Below are 19,080 nucleotides of genomic sequence, written 5' to 3' on the forward strand. Positions count from 1 at the left end.
TCAACTGTAAGCATGCTCATCAGTGTTGTTCATTCAGCAAGAGGAAAAGGAAAAGCTTGTCAAACACCAGGGCCGCGGTAAAAAGACTTCTGGGTCTAAAATAGCTGGTTGAACACATATATTTGCCTTTGTCCCCACCCAAAATGACAATAAAGCAGATTAATATAATAAAAAGATACAAAGCCACACAGATCAAGAAGGAAGAACATTGTGGAACCTAAAAGCAGAACTGGAAAGTGACTGAGCAGACTCAAAGCAGCCATGCTCTCAGCCAGCAGTGAAGAGGGCCAAGCAGCAGCCTGGCGGCAGGAAAGCCCTCCCCAGGACGTGGAGACTGGCAGCACTTGTCTCCAGGAGCTGAGGAAGGGCTCTGACCCGAAGGAGCAGCTGAGAGGCTGTCTGGTGAGCGGTAAGACACTCGGCTCCCCTTCCTGACCCCCACTCCAAACGAGAACAGGAGTTTATTCTCCGGGGAGGGAGAGGGAGGGTCTCTGAAATGTATGTTCACAGCAGCTTTACTCATAATGACTACATGTCCACCAGCAAGCTGTGGTACATCCACGCAACAAAATACTGCTCAACAACCAAAGGTCAGAACTGCTAATATACACAACATGGGGAAAATCTCAAGAAAATACAACATGCGAAAGAAGTCAGACTACTACAGTAACAGGGCTAGGTCCACCGGTATGAAGCTCCAGGAAAGACCGACCTCATCTACAGCGGCAGGAAACCAGCCAGGGGTGCCGGGGGTGCCAGCGGCCGGGAGGGTACCACTAGGGGGAATAGAGTCACCTGATGGTGGCGCTGCCACTCATCTGTGCACGTCGGGCTAAACACAGCCAACTCCACTTGTAAGAATGACTCGTATGTAAATTATACCTCAATAAAACTGCCTCCTAAGAAAGTCTGAGAAATCACTTGTCATTCACTACCATTGCTGACACGGAGGTGCGCTCATACTAGGGGACCGTGGAACAGTCCAGCTTCTGTAAATCTGCAGATGCACTTCCCACAGGGCCCAACCATTCATTCCTAGATACTGTCCCTAGAAGAATGAAAACACGTGCCCACAATCAGACCTGTAAAAAACGTTCACCAATCTTATTCATAAGAGCCAAAAAAAGGGGAAATAATTCAAACCTTTATCAACAGGAAAACGGGTAAATCATGACACATCTGTATAAATACTACTCAGTAAAACGGAAAAAACCTGGATGAATCTCAGACCAGGCCGGGACACAGAGCACACACCGCAGGAGCTCATCTTCAGCCCCTCACAAGTAAAGCCAGCTGTGGTGACGGAAATCCGGGGTGGCAGGAGTGACGGCTTGGAGAAGGCGGAAGGAAAGCCTGGGACGATGGAAGTGCTCGCTTTTGTGTTTCAGGTGGTGGCAACGTGAGTGTGACAACCATCAAAATCCATCCAACTCAACATTAATATGTGGGTCTTCTGCATAAATTATACCTCAAATTTAAAAATGAACTGAGTACTAAAAAAATTAAACATTAAAAATTTTAAACCACTTTATTGGACTGTGTTTAGCAATGTACATGTATTTTGTTTTTAATTTAAAAGAGAAAAAGAGAATGAATGACTCCCAGGATATACATTTTTTTTTAAAACCACAAGAAAGAAGCCGCCCTTTTCTCCAAGGGACCAAGTCGGTCCTGGAGATCCTAGTCAGAGCCGCCATGCACTTCGTGTCCCTGGGTTCACCAAGACCTTAATTATGACCTTAATGTTTTCTCCTTTACTCCCCAGAACGCCCCTTGTGGCGTTCATGAGGAAGATGCTGGTACAGGTGCTAAAGCCCAAGGCACACAGTCCTGTACAGAAGAGCAGTGCTCAGACAAACCCAGATCCGGCCACATCGAGCCTGGACTCCTTTGCCCCTACCAGGTAATTTCCAAGCTCAGCCACTTTCTGTTTCAAGGAGAAAAACATAAAATAAAATCTCCTAGGTTTCCCAATATTATTTTTATATTTTAAAATTTCGGATTTTTTTTAATTTAAGTATAGAAGATTTACAATACTGTGTTAATTTCAGGGTGAGAATGAAGTGATTCTACTATATATGAATACATATGGGGTTTTTTTTCAGATTATTTTCTATTATAGGTTATTGCAAGATAGTTCCCTGTGCTATACAGTAGGTCCTTGTTGTTCATCTACTTTATGTACAGTAGTTTGTATCTGTTAATTCCATACTCCTAATTTATCCCTCTTCCTTCCCCTTTGGTAACCATAAATTTGTTTCTGTGTCTGTTTCTGATTTGTATACATTTTCATTTGTATTATTTTTTAGATCCCATATATAAGTAGTATATAATGTTTGTCTACCTCATCAATATGACAATCTCTAGGTCCATCCAGACTGCTGCAAAGGGTAGCATTTTTTATGGCTGAGGAATACTCCATTGTATATATACGCCACACCTTTTTAAGCCAGTCATCTGCTGATGGGCACTTGGGTTGTTTCCATGTCTTGGCTACTGTAAATTGTGCTATGAACACTGGGGTGCACATATCTTTTCAAATTAGAGTTTTCATCTCTTCTGGATATATAGTCAGGAGAGAGACTGCAGGATCATATGGTAGCTCTATTTTTAGTTTTTTAAGGGACCTCCATACTGTTTTCCACAGTGGCTGCACCAATTTACATTCTTACCACGTTTCCCTATGTTATTTTGAAATTCATTAATTGTTATGTAAGTAAAACCACACAACAAATTTCAATTCCAGTGCCGAGCTAAAAGACAGGAGAGTAAACAGACTCTCAGCTGGGATTTGGAAAAGCAACTCTAAAGGCAGGAGCAGGTAAAAACTCCTCCTCTCTGGGTGCTCCTCTAGTCTAAAGAGTCTTAAAAGAGGGACAGACAAGGAAAGCGATGGCTTCACGGGTATACACATGTTAAAAAAAAACTCATCAAATTAAAGCTTTAAATACATGCATTTAATTGTACACCAATTATACCACAATAAGGTAGTAAAATATTTTCTTTAATTAAACAGAAAAAGGTAACAGGAAAGTCATCCATTTCTAACCATGCTTTGATACTGCCAGGAGAAGCTTGATGCAGCTCCTATCTCCCCACAAATGACTGGCTTCAACGGAGAATAGGAAGCGCTGGTGCCCGGTGGCCATACTTGTGACAAGTCACAGCGATGGGAGCACCGCACCAGAGCAGAGTGGCTATTCATCACCAACACCACACGACATGCTTGGGGCCAGCCCTGTAGACAAGGTGCTGACTTCGGGGGAAAATCACAAGGAAAGAGACCACCAATAGAGCAGCACTCAGCTGGTCCTGGCTGGCTAAAGCAGGAGCCGGGCTGTCTCAAAAAGGGAAGCCTGTGGATGAAGGCAAAGTACCTTTCAGGACAGCTCCCTCCTCCCCAGCCACCCTCCCCCCACTTCTCAGAACCCTGCAGCAGTGGCATGGATGGGTTAACTCACCAGGGAACCCTGCTAAGGGTGGCCGCGCTGGCCTGATTAAAACAGATCCTCGCAGGAGTCACTAAACTCACATCTGATCAAAAAGATATTAGTCTTTTTATAAAACTGTCAGATATTCAAAATACTCACAGAATGAGCGTATTTTGAGAACAAGTGCTAAACTTCAAACTTGAAAATCACATTCAGAATTTCTGGCCCTAGTCAGTTTCATGTGGATAAAAAGAACATAGCAACAAGGCCCCCTTTCTTCGCTGAACAATTAAAAACCATCCGTGACAAGGAGGAAACAAGTGGAAATATAAATACCGATAGTATTAAAGAATTACTGTTATTGTTCAGGTGTGACAGCATGTATTTAAAAATTTTTTTTTTAACGGTAATACTGAAAAACTGATGAAGATGATGTCTGAGATTAGCTTCAAAATACTACAGGGGAAAGTGGCTGGAGTACAGATCAAACGGATCGGCTATAAGCTGGTAACTGCTAAGGCTAGTTATGGGTGAGTGGGCATCATGGTGCTGTGTACTTGTGTGTATTCCTACCTGAAATTTCTCATAATTAAAGGCCTTCAAAGTGTTTAAAAAAGGTTAGGTCGACTCATGGATTACAAGAGACAAAAGACATAATGAATTCAACTTTATAAACAAATTCAACACGTAAATTTTGAATAGATTCTGTTTTCAATTTTTTTTTAATTTTTGGGAAAACCGGGCAAATTTACAATATGATCTGTTAAACAAAGTGAGGGAATTACTGTTTCTCATGAGTATCCCGCTCAGGAGAAGAACGTCCTCATTATGTTATGTTAAGAGCCACGCTGAAGTCCACAGGACAGGAGCCACAAAGGCTCAGCTCTAAACTGGTTCAGCAAGAAAACAAAAACAAACAATAAAACAAACATACACCCTCATCTTTATATGGCAGGTAAAGCACATACGGCAGCATGGTAACTGATGACACTGGGGCTGGGTGCTGTGGGCATTCACTACTCTGTCCTCTCAATTTTTCTGTGTATTTGGAAATCTTTATAGTAAATATGGTGAAAAAAATTCTAATGTCTATAGATGGTGACACACAACTGAGAGAGCCGGTCAGAAAATCTCCCTGGAAACCAGAGTCACGCAGGGGCTGAAGGGACGGGGAAGGAAGCGGGTGGGACCCCACTGAGAGACGTAACATCTTGCTGAAGCCGGGGAGGCGGGGCTCTCAGCAATCCGACCTGAAAGAGCCCTGGCAGCTGGGCACCAGCTGGAAGGACAAATAAGGTAAGTACACGCCGCCGTTCCACACGCACAGCCAACGCTCTAACAGAAAGTGACGGTCCTTCTATATGATAAACCGAATTCACAAAAAGAAGAGAAGAAAACAGAGAAGCTGTCTGAGGAAGTGAAAACACAAAGGCAACGCATTCATGATCTGAAGGAAAATTTGGGAGAAAGCGGAACCTCTAAACCCCCCACCAGTATTCCTGATAAGAAAGTCCACAACCACTGCGTCACAGTTCAAACTGCACGAAAGAGCCCTGAGCTTGGACTGAAGAGATGATGGAAGCTGTCGACCTGAACAGGCTTTTAAGAACACAGTACGAAACCAAAGTTAGGGAGAGCGAGGCATACACCCCTCCAGAGAGAAGCACTCCTTCCGCCCACCACATCTCCACTGAACAAAGGTAGAGAGCCCTTGACCGCAGTCAACGACAGGCCAACCTGAGACAGCGAGCTTTTCTTCTAACAGAGGCCAGAGACCTACCGCTGCAGAAATCCCTGCAGCCGGCGCGAGGTCTCAATCATCTCAGCTGTCTGTACGACACCTGCCTCATCTGTACCCTTTGCTGAAGATAAAGAGGTGGCTCCAAGAAGCTACCACGTGCATGCATTTGTCAGAAGGCAATGAATGGTAAATTTTAGATGTGTGCATGTCACATATGTAAATTTCACCTAAAATAAACCCCAAAAAAGAACTGTAAACAAATATTAACAATATGCACACTGGAATAAATGGGGTGACGTGTACTGATGTCCACAACTTATTTTTTTTTAATTGAAGTACAGTGAGTTACAATGTGTCAATTTCTGGTATACAGCACAATGTCCCAGTCATGCATATATATACATACATGTATTCATTTTCATATTTTTCACTAAATGTTACAAGATATTGAACACAGTTCCCTGTGCTATACACAAGCAACTTTTTTTAAAATCTATTTTTATGTATACTGGCTAACATTTGTAAATCTCAAACTCCCAAATTTATCCCTTCCCAACCTCTTTCCCTGGTAACCATTAAGATTGTTTACTATGTTTGCAAGTCTACTTCTGTTTTGCAGATGAGTTCATAGTGTCCTTTTTTTTTTTGGATTCCACATATGAGTGATATCATACGGTATTTTTCTTTCTTTTTCTGGCTTACTTTATTCAGAATGATGATCTCTAGGTCCTTCCTTGTTGCTGCAAGTGGCATTATTTTATTCTTTTTTATTGCTGAGTAGTATTCCATTGTATAAACACACCACAGCTTCTTTACCCAGTCATCGGTTGATGGACACTTAGGTTGCTTCCATGTCTTGGCTATTGTAAATAGTGCTGCTATGAACGTTGGGGTGCATGTATCTTTTTGAATTAGAGTTCCCTCTGGACATATGCCCAGGAGTGGGATTGCTGGGTCATATGATAAGTTTATTTTTAGTTTTTTGAGGCACAACTTACTTTGGAACACATCAAAAAATGACGGACTGAACGATGGTTGGAGGGAGTGATACAAGTAAAATGTTTGATTTTAAAAGCTGACGTCTAAAAAGTTTAACTGTGGAATTTTGGCAGTCCATATGCAGATGTTCATTGTGAATTTTTTTCAGCTTCTCTATACATTGGAAAAACAGTCACCCACTATTTTTACTAATTATACCAATGAGTTTTAATACATATTATCTTACTGCTTATTCTCATAACTGTGAGCTATGTCCTAATACTCACCAGAAAATTAACTTTGTATAGGCACAAATATTGATAAAGATTTTTTTGTACCGGCGTGATAAAGAAGATCACTTTCTATCCAACATTGAAAACAAATCAATTTCAAGGAAAGCAGACGTGTCTCCCGGTCAATTAAAAACTAAGTGCAGGCTCGGCACCCTCCTTTTTCTTGTATATAGTACGAGACCCACTGTCTCACACCAGAGCACCTCAAAAGGAATCTACAAACCTAAATAAATACACACGTACACACACATTTCATAGCATCCAAAACAGACAATGCCTTTGTGAAGTAATTTTTAGATCTGCCAACCGTTCACAACACAAAACCACATACGTTCATTGCTTGGTCTTTCAAAAACAGTAATAGCTTTCCTGATCTTCCCTCCATTCATGTGGCCCATTCATGTGGATGCAGACGGACAACACACAGTGACAGCCTCTTTCCCTCCACTCCCACCAGCGCGTCAGCGTCACGGCAGGCTGACTCCCTCCCCGGCAGGACTCTCACACAGGCCACAGCTCTCAGAGCTAATCATGAGGTGCCAGAAGCTTTTGACATTGGATCAGATTATTTTTTCCCATAAGTACTGCATACCGCACAGATTTCATAAAATAACTTTCCAAGTATCAGACATTTATTTAGAAAAATTTGAAATTCAGAAACAAAGTATGTGTGAGGAGGAAGAGACCTGTGCCAAAACACAGCATCCTGGAATTTCAGAACCTGGAGACCAAAGAGAAGCTCAGCTCACTCAACCAAGCATCAGAAAGGTGTCAACGTTCTTGGCAGCAACAATGGAAACTGGCAAACAATTAAGCAATGTCCTCAAAATTCTGAGGTGAAATAACTGCCAGCCTAGAATTCTATATCCAGACCAACTAATAATGATGAGTGAGTGCATAAGAAAATGTTCTCAGACACGAAAATCTCCAAATAGTGACTCTCCCATACTCTCCTGGGAGATTACAGAAAACAATCCTCCAATAAAACCAGAGTGTGAAACAAGAAAGGAGACAAGGGACGGAGTGGAAGGAAGAGGAAGGAACTTGCTGGGATGACGGAGCAGAACCACCTGCAGAGTTGGGCCCAGAGCACAGCAGTGTGGCCGCAGGAGGAGAGGGCTTCAGAAAGAAGGCACCGAGGAAAGAAAACGCGAACACCTATGGCATGTGGCATAAAACGCTACGAAGAGACCCCAAACCTGTGGTGGGGAGAGCTGAGGGTTTAATGAACAATATGGTTACAGAAGTCTAAAAAATCAAGGAGATTCAGAAGAAAGTAGCTGCATATTCACAGCGGGGAACGATGCTCACAAGGTCACAGGAACAGGGCTGGGGAGGGAGTGAAGGAATCTTTAAACTGTGTGCATGTAAACCTTTAAGGGAGAGAGAGAAACAGAGCCCGTGATCCCACAAACTGCTAATTTTCTAACACGCGTCTCTCCTGTGTGCTGCCACAAAGAGACGCTTAATTTTTAAACAAACCTGGGGGCTTATTTCATGGACATAATTCTGAGTTTAAAAAGAAAAAAGTGGTATCATAAAGCATTTTCACTTATTAAAGATCCTTCATAAACAAGCAGCAAGACCAGTTAAACACTGAAATAAACCAACAGTTTAATCAAACCATCACTTTACAAGATCTGCACATGTACATAAATATTTACATAGCTCATTATTCTCACTTTTAAGCTCCCTTCTGCTGTACTGCCAAACTGTCCCCCAAAAAGTTTCCCCAATTTATCCACCACCCAGCCTTGCATGCCAGCAACTGCAGACACCACTTCATCACCCTTACTGACATTTACATCTTCTAAAAATACAGGCCGATGTAGTATCTAAATTACCTCTTACATACAGCTTACAAAGAACTGAATGTTTTCTTGATGATTTCAGGTGATCAATGCACATCTCAGCTCCAGACACTCCTGACTGTAAGCAGGGGCAGAAGAGGGGAAGCCTGCGCGTGCAGCCTCAGTGCCCCGGAGTGCGGCTGTGCCTGGGCTGGAATCCCCACAGCTGAGGGAGACACTGATTCATTAAACAAATGCCAAAAATGAAATGACTTTCTCAGAAGTGACAGTCAGGATTTGAGCCACATCTAGCTAATGCTACTGCCTAAACTCCTTCCAATATATTGCTCTGATTCCAAAAACAGGCCAGGCCACCCTGGTTGCACGCGTGCGTAGCCTACTGCGCTCAGTCACGAGGACAAAACAAACACCACCTCCAATTCCAGATTCTGAGTGATGGGATCTTTCAGCAAAAGGCATGACAGCTCATCACACAGCTCTCTGAACCCTCTCTATGTCGTAACTAAGATACAAGCAGTGTTAGGACCACAAAAGTGCTTTAAGAGCCAGACTCAATGTATACACCCCAATACTGCACATCAGCTTTGTCTGCAAATCTGGTGCTGCAGGAACCAAAGATGGAGAAAGAGGCAGAGGGAGGAGTGTTCCGTAACAGGCCCTAACGACAGGCACAGGTACTCAGTCAGGCTGGGAGAGAAAGAGAACAAACACTAGCCACGCAAAAACAGAGCCAAACCTGTTCGAAAAGAATAGGCCGATGTGGAAAGAGCTGGGGATTTCAAGTTCAGGCTGCTGACTTCCCTGGGTCTTACAGTCACCAGAAACCTCGTTCTGGGAGCATTACTCAGGTGTAAGGGCAAGGATCAGGAACTCCAGGAGAAAGAGCACGGGAGCAGGAAGACCAAGCAGAGAAGGCCTTCCTCTGGGTGAGAGGCTCAGGGCGAGCAAAGGCAGTCAGAGAGCAAGCAGAGAGGGAGAGATGGAGAGCAGGCTCATGGAAGGAAGGGAGGATTCTCTCATTACCGAACTGGAAGAACTCAGGAAAAGGACACTGCTGCCGGCTCCTCTCCTGTCAAGTTAACCACATGAGACCAGGGGTTCCCAGGGACGCAGAAGCAGCCCAGCAGACCCACGAGGTTGAGCCCTCAGCTGCTGTAGCAGAATCACAGAGTCCTTTCTGGGTGAACAAAGCCTGGAATGCGCCAACACCAACACGCAGGCTCACAGAGGGAAGTCCCACCAAACAGACTATCTTTACAAGGTTCAGACCCAAACAAATTTCACTTCCAACTGTACCGCTGATTACTAAAATCTAAGGATATTCTCACGCACCTTACCTAGAAAATAAGACCTTCTTTTAAAACCATAATCAAAGTGCTGAATTACTAGAGAAATCAGTTCTCTCTAAAAACGTCAGCAACATGGAGACTGTACCTACCGACACGGCAAGATGATCTTTAGTTTCTCATAAATACATACGCGACCTGGCACAGCAGTCACCTGTAACTGTGATTGGGACGGCGACATGGGTTGTGGAAGGGCGTCAGAAATACAACACACAAAGCTTTCCGTGCAGTAAGGATTAAGCTTTTATTGCACTTATCAAGAAGACTAATCTTATGAACCAAGAAATCAGTTCAGTCCCAAATGCTAATTCTACATCCAATCTTCTCAAAATCCACTCCCTCCACCGTCCCCCCAGGCCACACAGACAAAGCGCTCTAGCCACCCAGCACATGCAGCCCGCATACCTGTCTGGAAGGTAGGATTCGCTCCAGGGTACATGTTGGGGGAGTAGGCAGGAGCCGCGGCGGCGTAGCCCATGGGGAAACCAGCTGGAGAAAACACAGAACAAGTGGATGTCGTCACTTGAAGGAGGAACACGCTGTACACCCAAGGCTCCCAGACCTGGCGGTTCCCGCTGCCTCCAGCTGTCTCCTCTCCCCAGGGCTTTGATGGGTCACAATCACAATCAAGACCCTTACACCCATGAGTAAATGCTTACAGATTTTTTCAACTGAAATTTGACAGAAACTGAATTAGAATGCAAAAAAAAAAAAGGGGGGGGGGACCACACCCAAACTGGAGTCAGAAAACTCCCAATACTTCTGGCAGTTTTATTCTAGATTCTAATCATGTTGATTTATTACTTAGGAAAAGTAGTAAGAGTGTTAAGAGCTTCCCGTGATAAAGGGTCTCTAACCCGTACCAGACACACCAACTGGGAAAAATCCAATCTCACAGCCCACCTGCAAACAACCTGATCTTTATCACTACAGATGAGGAATACAAGACTAAATCACAACCACTCACACATCACATGACCACAGCAGAAACATCAAATAAGACAGTAATACGACAGTCAAAATCCCGGCTACGAGGCCCTGCACCGGCCCCGGGCCCCCGCAGCCCAGCCCGCCCCACCCAAGCGGCAGGGGGCCTCAGAGCCTCTGTGCATGCAGGGCACAGAGCCCCTGAGGGTGACCCGGGGTGCCATTTTCACTACTGACACATACTAGTTGTGAGAAGCTGTCACTCCTCTCCTCTCCTCTTGCTCGTAAATGAAGCTGGACTAGAACAGGAGTCTTCAAAACACAACGTATGGAAGAGACTCTGGGAACAAGATGTCACCTGCAGAGCACTAAGGACACGTCACAGGCAAGAGCTCCTTGGGCCTGAACTTACCTCCCGAGGCTGCCCTCCCGCCCCAGCTGCCCTGCAGGCTTGGGGCTCCTCGCAGGCAGGAGCCCTACCTGGAAGCACCCAGCACCCATCTCACATGAAGTCCTCTGCTTCAGAGCCGCTTTCCTCTCTCTCAGAAGTGACCCCCTGTGACCCCCTGTACCTCAGCAGAGGCCAGCTGGGGTCTCCTTCCTGGACTGTCACTCTCCAGTCTGCCCTACTTGGTCAGAGAACAGTGAGTGGAGTCAAATGCTTACCAGGTTCACTCATTTTGGACATCGAGGACAGATTCAGCTTGAATCAGACCTAAAATGCCCATCTGAAGGCCAGGACAGTGGTCTTCAACCTGTATTCTATGCCCCCGAACGGTCGATGTCTTGGAGGCCTCAACTGGGAGCAGAGGAAGGCTGAGCAGGCTCCGGGGTCTGCCCGCAACTCCCCTTCAGGTGCCAGGGAACCACTCAGAATTTCTTTGAAAGGTTTCATTGTTAAGAAAAAAGTGTGAAACACCACTGACCTAGATCACATCCTACAGGCCTCTGCCACAATTCCCTCAAAAATCCACATTCTCTTCTCTCTTCCCATGAAGTCTACCAGTAACTTCTCAGGGGGAGTGGTCTCTGCTTGTGCTTGTCCTGTGTCTGAGGGCTCCTGGAACATTCTCTCATATGTGCTTGGCCTTTCCTATCCTAACCTTCATCCTAACCATGAGTTAACACGCTCTAAAACAAAACAGAAAACACACAGAACAAGTATTTCAAACAGCACAATTAACCACCAGCAACAGGATGTCCTCTGCTCCTTCTCTTCCCTCAGCCTCTCAGCCAAATCCACTGGCACTGCCACCACTCTGACCAGGGCCTCAGCTCGGGTCCCTGACCTCACAACCCCCACGGGAAACCTGGGGATTCCCGCCCAGGACTCTCACAAATATTCTGCTTTAACTGGCCTTGGCGGTAGCACCAGCATCTTTTGTTTCTTGATTCTTCCAGAAAATTCTAACCTGAAGGGTTCCAAGGTCAAGAACCACCATCCCTTCCTGTTCCCATCAATCTTCCTGGTCATGGTCCTGTCCTCCTGAAAATGCCCCTCAGGGAGGACCATGGACTGCCTCCTCCACCATTCTGGCCCACAGAGGGTGCTGGAAAGCAGAACTCACACTGCCCAGACTCCCCTCGTGCAAGAGATTCGAAGTGACCCCTACCTTAACCACTTTAATGAGACTGATCACTTCATGATGACAAAACCTTCAGGACAATAAAGGATACTATTAGCTAAGTTAGAAAGACTTAGCTTTTTATGAGAGATATGCTTGCAAATTATTTAGTTTTAAGGGTTACTTAATACATAAATAACCCTTAAAACTTAAAAAAAAAAACCCAGTAGAAAAAAAAAATCAATAGAGACGAACAGACAGAACTGCCAACTACCACGTCTAACGTCGGGCTGGCAAAAAGCCAAAAGCCGACAACGTACTGCACTGGCGAGGCTGTGGGGGAAACGAGAGTCTCCCAACACTGCTTGCGCAGTACCACAGTCAGACTCCCACGGAAGGGGAAAAGGCAGCACCTTCAAAATCACACCTGCATTTTCGCTCTCACCTGGCAATCCCATCTCCGGGAATCCACCCTGAAGATGATTTCCATAAACACAATCAACATAAACCTCAGCATGACTGGAACAGCACAGTACTTCAAACATATGCACCCAAAGAACTGGCGGAATAAAACCCTGGAAACCCCACAAGACGGAGGGTTATGCAGCAGTATTATGTAAGATAAAAATGAAGGCAAGGCAAACCTCTGTGAGCTGACAGGGAACGACTCCTAGAATACATGAAGTTGACAAAGCAAAGTGAACGCCGCCACCTGACAACCTGCATCTGCTGTTCAGCCAGGAGGGCTGCGTGGGCTGCCGGGGCCTCTCCTGCCCAAGGAGGCCGCCTCCCCGTGCCCGCGCCGGCCCACAGCGCCCCACGAGCCGGCCTGTGTGAGGATCTCCAGGTACCATCACGTGGGGGGTTGGAGTTTCCACATGCATTTCAGAGGGACACAAACATACGGTCGTATCATGTCCCCAGGCCTGCTACGTCCATACACTCTGATTTCTTGTTTGTTACACAAAGGGTAGTGGACAGTGGGTGGAATTAGGGGTGCAGAAGTTGCTGGGGAGGATAACCCCTGTGAAGGACTGGGGGTTGAAGCGGTGACGGGGAGGGGAGCCTCAGCACCACATTGCCTGTGTGCACCCTTATTTCACCCAGTGTCCACTACCCTTTGTGTGATGAAGAAACCAGAATGTACGGATGCAGCTGGCCTGGGGATATGATATGACTGCATGTTTGTCCCCTTCAAAATATATGTGGAAACTCTACTTTCCCACGGGATGGTGTCTGGAGATATTCAACTACGGTAATCATTTCACAACATACACACATGTTAAATCATCACTCACACCTTAAAAAAAGAAAACATATTGTATAACCTAAATATATACAATTTTTATCAATCATACCTCAATAAACCTGGGGAAAAAAAGGTCAAGCAACATGCTATCCGCCTAACAAAGGAAGACCTCAAATGCATCACCTCTAATTTTTAATATACTGCGTATTACATTCAATGAAAAAAAACACTAGACTTGGCAAGAGACAGGACCGTAACAGTGAAAAACAAAAGAAAAAGATAAATTGATCATAGAAACAGACCACAGGTGATCCAGAGACTACAGTTAGCCAACAAGGTATTTAAAATAACTGTGAGTAGAATGTTGGAGAAAACAGAAGGCAGAGTAGATGAAAAGACTCAACTCAATACATGGGTTTTATGGCAAATAGAGCAGAGTTATTAAGCAAGATTAGTGAAATGAAAGCAGATCAGTACAAAATACCCGTATTAATGCTCATTGAACACCTAAAATTAACACATTATAAATCAACTATATGTCGACAAAATTTTTTTGAAAAAAGGAATGACCTAAACATTAAAAAAAAAAAGCCCAGAGAAAAAAATGGAAAATATTAAAAAGGAGACAAAAGACAAAGTGAAATGGTCTAACATACTTATAAATGGAGTCCCGGGGGAGAAGAGAGAGAGAGATATAAAAAAGAATTTAAAGAGCTAATGCTATTGCTGGAATAAATCAACCCAGGGTCAAGCAGTTCTGTGCGCCCCAGGCAAGATAAACACAAAGAAAATCACAGCCAGTCCTTTCATAGTAAATACAAAGGTATTTTAGAAGCAGGAGGTGGGGGTGTGGAGAAGGGATATACTAACTTCAAAGACACAAACATAATTCTGACAGACCACAGAAGACAATGCAAATGACCTTTAAAGTGCTGAGTGGCAGTGCCTACCCACCTGAAAGTGTGCACTCAGGGTAGCAGGCAAAAAGGAAAGGGCCCCGGAAGGTACCACATCAAGTCCCTGGAACCTGCAATGTTACCTATTTGCGAAAAGGGTCTTTGCAGACATAAATTAAGAATCTTGAGACAAGACCATCATGGATTACTCAGGGGGCCCTGAGCGCAATGCCAGGTGTCTGTGTACAGCACACACAGATGAGGAGCACGTCAAGGAGTGCTTCGAGAGGCAGGGAGGGGTTCTCCCCTCAAGCCTCCAGGGGTGTGAGGCTCTGCTTACACCCTGATTTTGGCCTTCTGGCTTCCATAACTGTGAGAGAAGAAATTTCTGTGGTTTTTAAGCCACCAACTTTGTGGCAATTTGTTATAACAGCAGCTACAGGAAACCAATACATTCAGCAAAACTATGCTCCAAAAATGAAAGCAAAATAAACATTTTCACAAACAAAAACCAAATTCACCACTAGCAGATAAGTAATATAGTTAAATAATATATTTTAAAAAAGAAAAGAAAAACTAAACAGACCTGTCCCAATAAAAGGAAAATGATCCCAGAAATATGTAAATACAGAAAGCAATGAAAATAATAAATGTGTTGTGCATTAATAAAGATACCATTGGGTGCACACACACAAAAAAAACCAGTAATGTCTTCAGGCATGGAAACAACACACAAAAAGAAGATGGGGGCAAAAAAGTCACCTTTAAAGTCATCACTAAAATAGTAAAAGGATTTTTTTAAATTAAGAGAAGGAAAATTTCAATGAAAAATATTTGGTTAATCAGAAAAAAGGAGAAGAAAGTAAACCAAAAAACAGTTGCTACCAATTAGAAAATAACAGTAAGATGGTACATGTAAACCCAATTACTGCCATCCCTCCGTACCCTGGGGTACTGGTTCCAGGACACAGTACCCCAAATCCACAGCTATGAAGGGCTGACTGGATGTCAGTTACCACACTCCTACAAATAAAACAAAGTTGTTGGGAAATGTTCCTTTTCCCCACCAAATGTAAATTTTAGAAAGCCATGGACAAGCCCCTGCATTTGCTGGTGAGAGTATAAAATGGTATAAAAACACCTTCCTTCCTTGTAATGTTTTGTTACTTTTGGGCATTGAAGTTATCCTAACCTCAAAATTCGCAGATTAATTAGTTCCCTAATTAAACCTCTGTCCCATTCAAAATACCTAGAGTGGTTACTAGTTCCTGCCCTGAACTCTTGCTGATCCAGAGTTTAATGAAAGTCAAGGAGACTAAAATACAAAAAACAAAAAACAGAACAAAAAAAAAAGGCAAGATAGGTATAAAGAAATGGAAAAATAAGAAGAAACTACAAAATTTTAGACAACTTTAAAGTTATAGAAATTTTCTTTTAAATGTAATTTCAAGACCAAAAAAATTCTTAAAAAGTGTTTGACCCCACTTTCCTTGACCAGAGGTCAGCAAACCAGGCCACAGGACAAATGGAGCCTACTGTCTGTTTTCAGTTTTACTGAAAGTATCACCTTTTTGAGCTGAAAAAGCAGAGCTGAGTAATTAAGACAAAGACAGTGTAGCCCACAAAGTCTAAAATATACGCTATACTGGAACTTCCTATAAGTTTGTCAATCCCTGCTTCTCACCAACCAAAGAACAGGAATAAAACTGATGCCGTGTCTCAGTATCCTCACAGCCTTGCCCAGAACCGGAGCATGACAGGCAAGCGATGTTTTATTACACAGACCACCAGGTAATGCTAATGCAATCTGCCTATTTCCCTGGCTCCAGGTCTACAACAGGATTCTCTCCAGCTGTTTAGCACTCTGTTTAAACTGGTGTTAATGATCAGTAAATGACATTTATCAATTCTGGAGCACTCCCTCACTCCTTTCCTTCTAGTCTCTCTACTTAATCCTTCTGGAGCTTTTAATTCTCCCCAAATCTTCTCATCCTAACACCTCCATCTCTTAATTGGTCTCTTTCCCCCTTTCTTTATGTTGCATTCTAGTTCTCTGTTATGCAGTGTTTTACTTGCAATTTAACCTGAATTTTGTTCACCTGCCTTTTTTTTTTTCCTACTGAAGTTCCAGCTGGTTTCTTTCGTTCTGATTCTGTCTTTTATATCTCAATGATTCTAAACATGTTTGTGTGATGTGGTTTCCACTTGATGTTCCTGCGGCCTGTCATGACTGGTGACTCAGATGTGATGAACAACATCACAGCGTTTTACAATAAATTTGAATTGTTAACAGGGAGAACTCAGTGGGAAACCCAGGCAACGTGGACTGAGAACACCTGCAGTTTTCCACCGGCTGCTGTCAGGTGATCCAGTGTGTAATGCGGGCTAGAGACTATTTTTTATATTAGTTTCTCAATCTATGGACCCCCTGGGAAGTTCAAGTGATTCAAAGTAGAGCCTGAAACATCCCTGAATAGTTACAAATTCTCCAAAAAGACTTCTCCCTTCCCCAGAACCCAAGCAAAGAGGAACTTCCCCGGGGAACCAGTGAATGGATGGCTTAGTCTGCCTCTTCACTGAGAGTATCACCCTCCGGAGGAATCAGATTGTTGAGGGGTTCCACTCCAACTGCCAGCATTACAAGAGCCTAAGGTTTAGGTTCAGTTGTTAAAACCGACAAATAAATGCCCCAGGACAGGTACGTCGGCTCATGGCTGTGTCATTTCCATATTTAGCTGCAGAAATCTCTTACTTTCCACTGTATTATCAAAACTCACAATAAGTCTGCCACATTACAAATAATTATTCCTTGTTTCAAGTACCAATTAGGACAACCACTTGATGTTTTTGACCACCAGCTCCCATTCCCCCAAATTTTGCTTCACCTGCTCCATCACAGCCCATGTCTGACTAGCGGACTTCAGAAAGGATTGGGAATGTGGCTCGGGCCCAAATTAATCAGCAGACCCCCACTCCCTGGCCCACGGGTGGAAGCTGAGTCCCATCAGAACAAACCCCAGAGCTGGTCTGAACAGACAACAAGCAGCCCGTGGGGCTTTCCTGCACAGCGGAGATACAGAGGCTCACAGTCAAGGGAGGGGCTCAACACCACACAGACCACAATGGGGAGGAGTGTGACCTGTGACCAACACTGAGGCAAAAAGGGGGAAGTGAAGCTGAGCCCGGGAGGTAGTGAAACCAGACCCTGGTCCCCACCCTCGGAGCCACCAGATCAAGCTTTGACCAAAGAGAGTCCTAGCTCTTGATTTTTCAATTCCATGAACCAACACATTTTCTTATCTAAGCCACTTGAGCTGGGTCTGCCCATTGAAAACATTCCTAGTGACGTGGAAATTCACCACATGTTCAAAGTTCAACGATGGAAACAAAATTTTCCTTGCTTACCTGGATAACCAATTCCTTTGGCATTTGCATACGGAACCCCAGACGATCCCGGGCTATAAACAGGATTCATGATTTCAAGAACTAAAAAGGAAAAAAAAAGTGATTTAGTCAAGCACCTTTGTTCTCAGGTTTTTCTCCATCATCAGTCTCAAAAGAGTAGATAGTGTGTGAGATCACTTATATATGGAATCCAAAATATGACACAAAAGAATTTATTTGAAAAACAGAAACAGACTCACAGACACAGAAAACAAACTCATGGTTACCAAAGGGGAAAGGGGGGGCGGGGTAAATTAGGAGGTTGGGATTAGCAGATACAAACTACTATATATAAGAGTTAAACAACAAGGTGCGTAGCACAGGGAACCATATTCAATATCTTGCAATAGCTGACAATGGAAAAGAAAATGTAGGGGGGAGGGTATAGCTCAAGTGGTAGAGTGCAAGCTTAGCATGCATGAGGTCCTGGGTTCAATCCCCAGTACCTCCTCTAAAAATAAATAAACCTAATTACCCTCCCCTACCAAAATTAAAAAATAGTAATTAAATAATAAATATAATACTAAAATAGTTAAAAAAAGAAAATGTATACATGTATAACATAATCACTTTACTGTACACCAGAAACCAACACAACATTGTAAATCAACTATACTTCAATTAAAAAAGAAAAAAAAGCAGGTAGCAAAAGTTCTTTCTCTAGTCCAATATAAAACAAGGCATTTCATGCTGCTGCCAACAGAGAACAATAAAGGAATGCCAAAAGTCTTAATGGATGTCCACTGGGATGCTGTAAACTTTCCTTCACAACTCTCTTCAGTCCATTAGAAGCCAAGGAAAAAAAAAGTGTTCTCTATGTCCCTGCTTAAAACAGTGAAAAAATATCTGCAAGTAATGTCCTTATAACAGAGAACAGTTAAGTAAACTAGACCTAGGCAGAGCATAAAATATCGTGCGCCTGTTTTAAAAAGCGTTTAAAAATGTAAGATTGATATAATGTTAAGTGGGAAAAAAGGGGGGTACAATAATGCTGCATTATACAGTATGATCCCAAATTTGCGCCTACTCGTATAGGCAGGTGCACCTCCAGCACAAAGTCTGGGAGGAAATACACACATGAACAGACATTGTCTCTAGATGGGGTGGTTTAGTGTCCTTTTTGTACTTTTCCCTATTTCAGAAATAACTGACGTCAAATATGTGTGTATCTCCTAATAAGAGAAATTAGCTACAGCCCAGCAACTCTATTAACCCATTCAGTGTTCTATAATTCCTAATCTTGTTTTCCTGAAAAGCTCAAGAACTTGCACAGATACAACCCTGATTTTATGCCTTCCTCTGAATTTTATCGCCCCATATATTCTTAAAGTGTGAACTTAATTAAGACTATTCAGTATTCCTCAACTAGTGAGTCGGCAGTGAGTTATGTGGTAGTAAG

At 43.5% G+C, this 19,080-nt stretch overlaps 1 protein-coding gene across 5 annotated transcripts in view; it reads right to left on the minus strand.

Moving 5' to 3' along the window:
- Positions 1 to 19,080, minus strand: part of FAM168B (family with sequence similarity 168 member B) — a 37,929-nt gene that overhangs the window by 4,865 nt on the left and 13,984 nt on the right. For 3 of the 5 annotated variants that reach the window (XM_072960765.1, XM_072960764.1, XM_072960766.1), the window contains exons 2-3: positions 17,643 to 17,723; positions 10,006 to 10,089 (exon numbers count right to left, since the gene is read on the minus strand). In XM_072960765.1, the coding sequence (XP_072816866.1) occupies positions 10,006 to 10,089; positions 17,643 to 17,723 (165 nt within the window). The remainder of the gene's footprint in view (positions 1 to 10,005; positions 10,090 to 17,642; positions 17,724 to 19,080) is intronic. The other 2 variants (XM_072960767.1, XM_072960768.1) reach the window with 1 other exon arrangement.

This window comes from Vicugna pacos, chromosome 5 (genome assembly GCF_048564905.1).
Source record: "Vicugna pacos chromosome 5, VicPac4, whole genome shotgun sequence".
Taxonomy (NCBI): Eukaryota; Metazoa; Chordata; class Mammalia; order Artiodactyla; family Camelidae; genus Vicugna; species Vicugna pacos.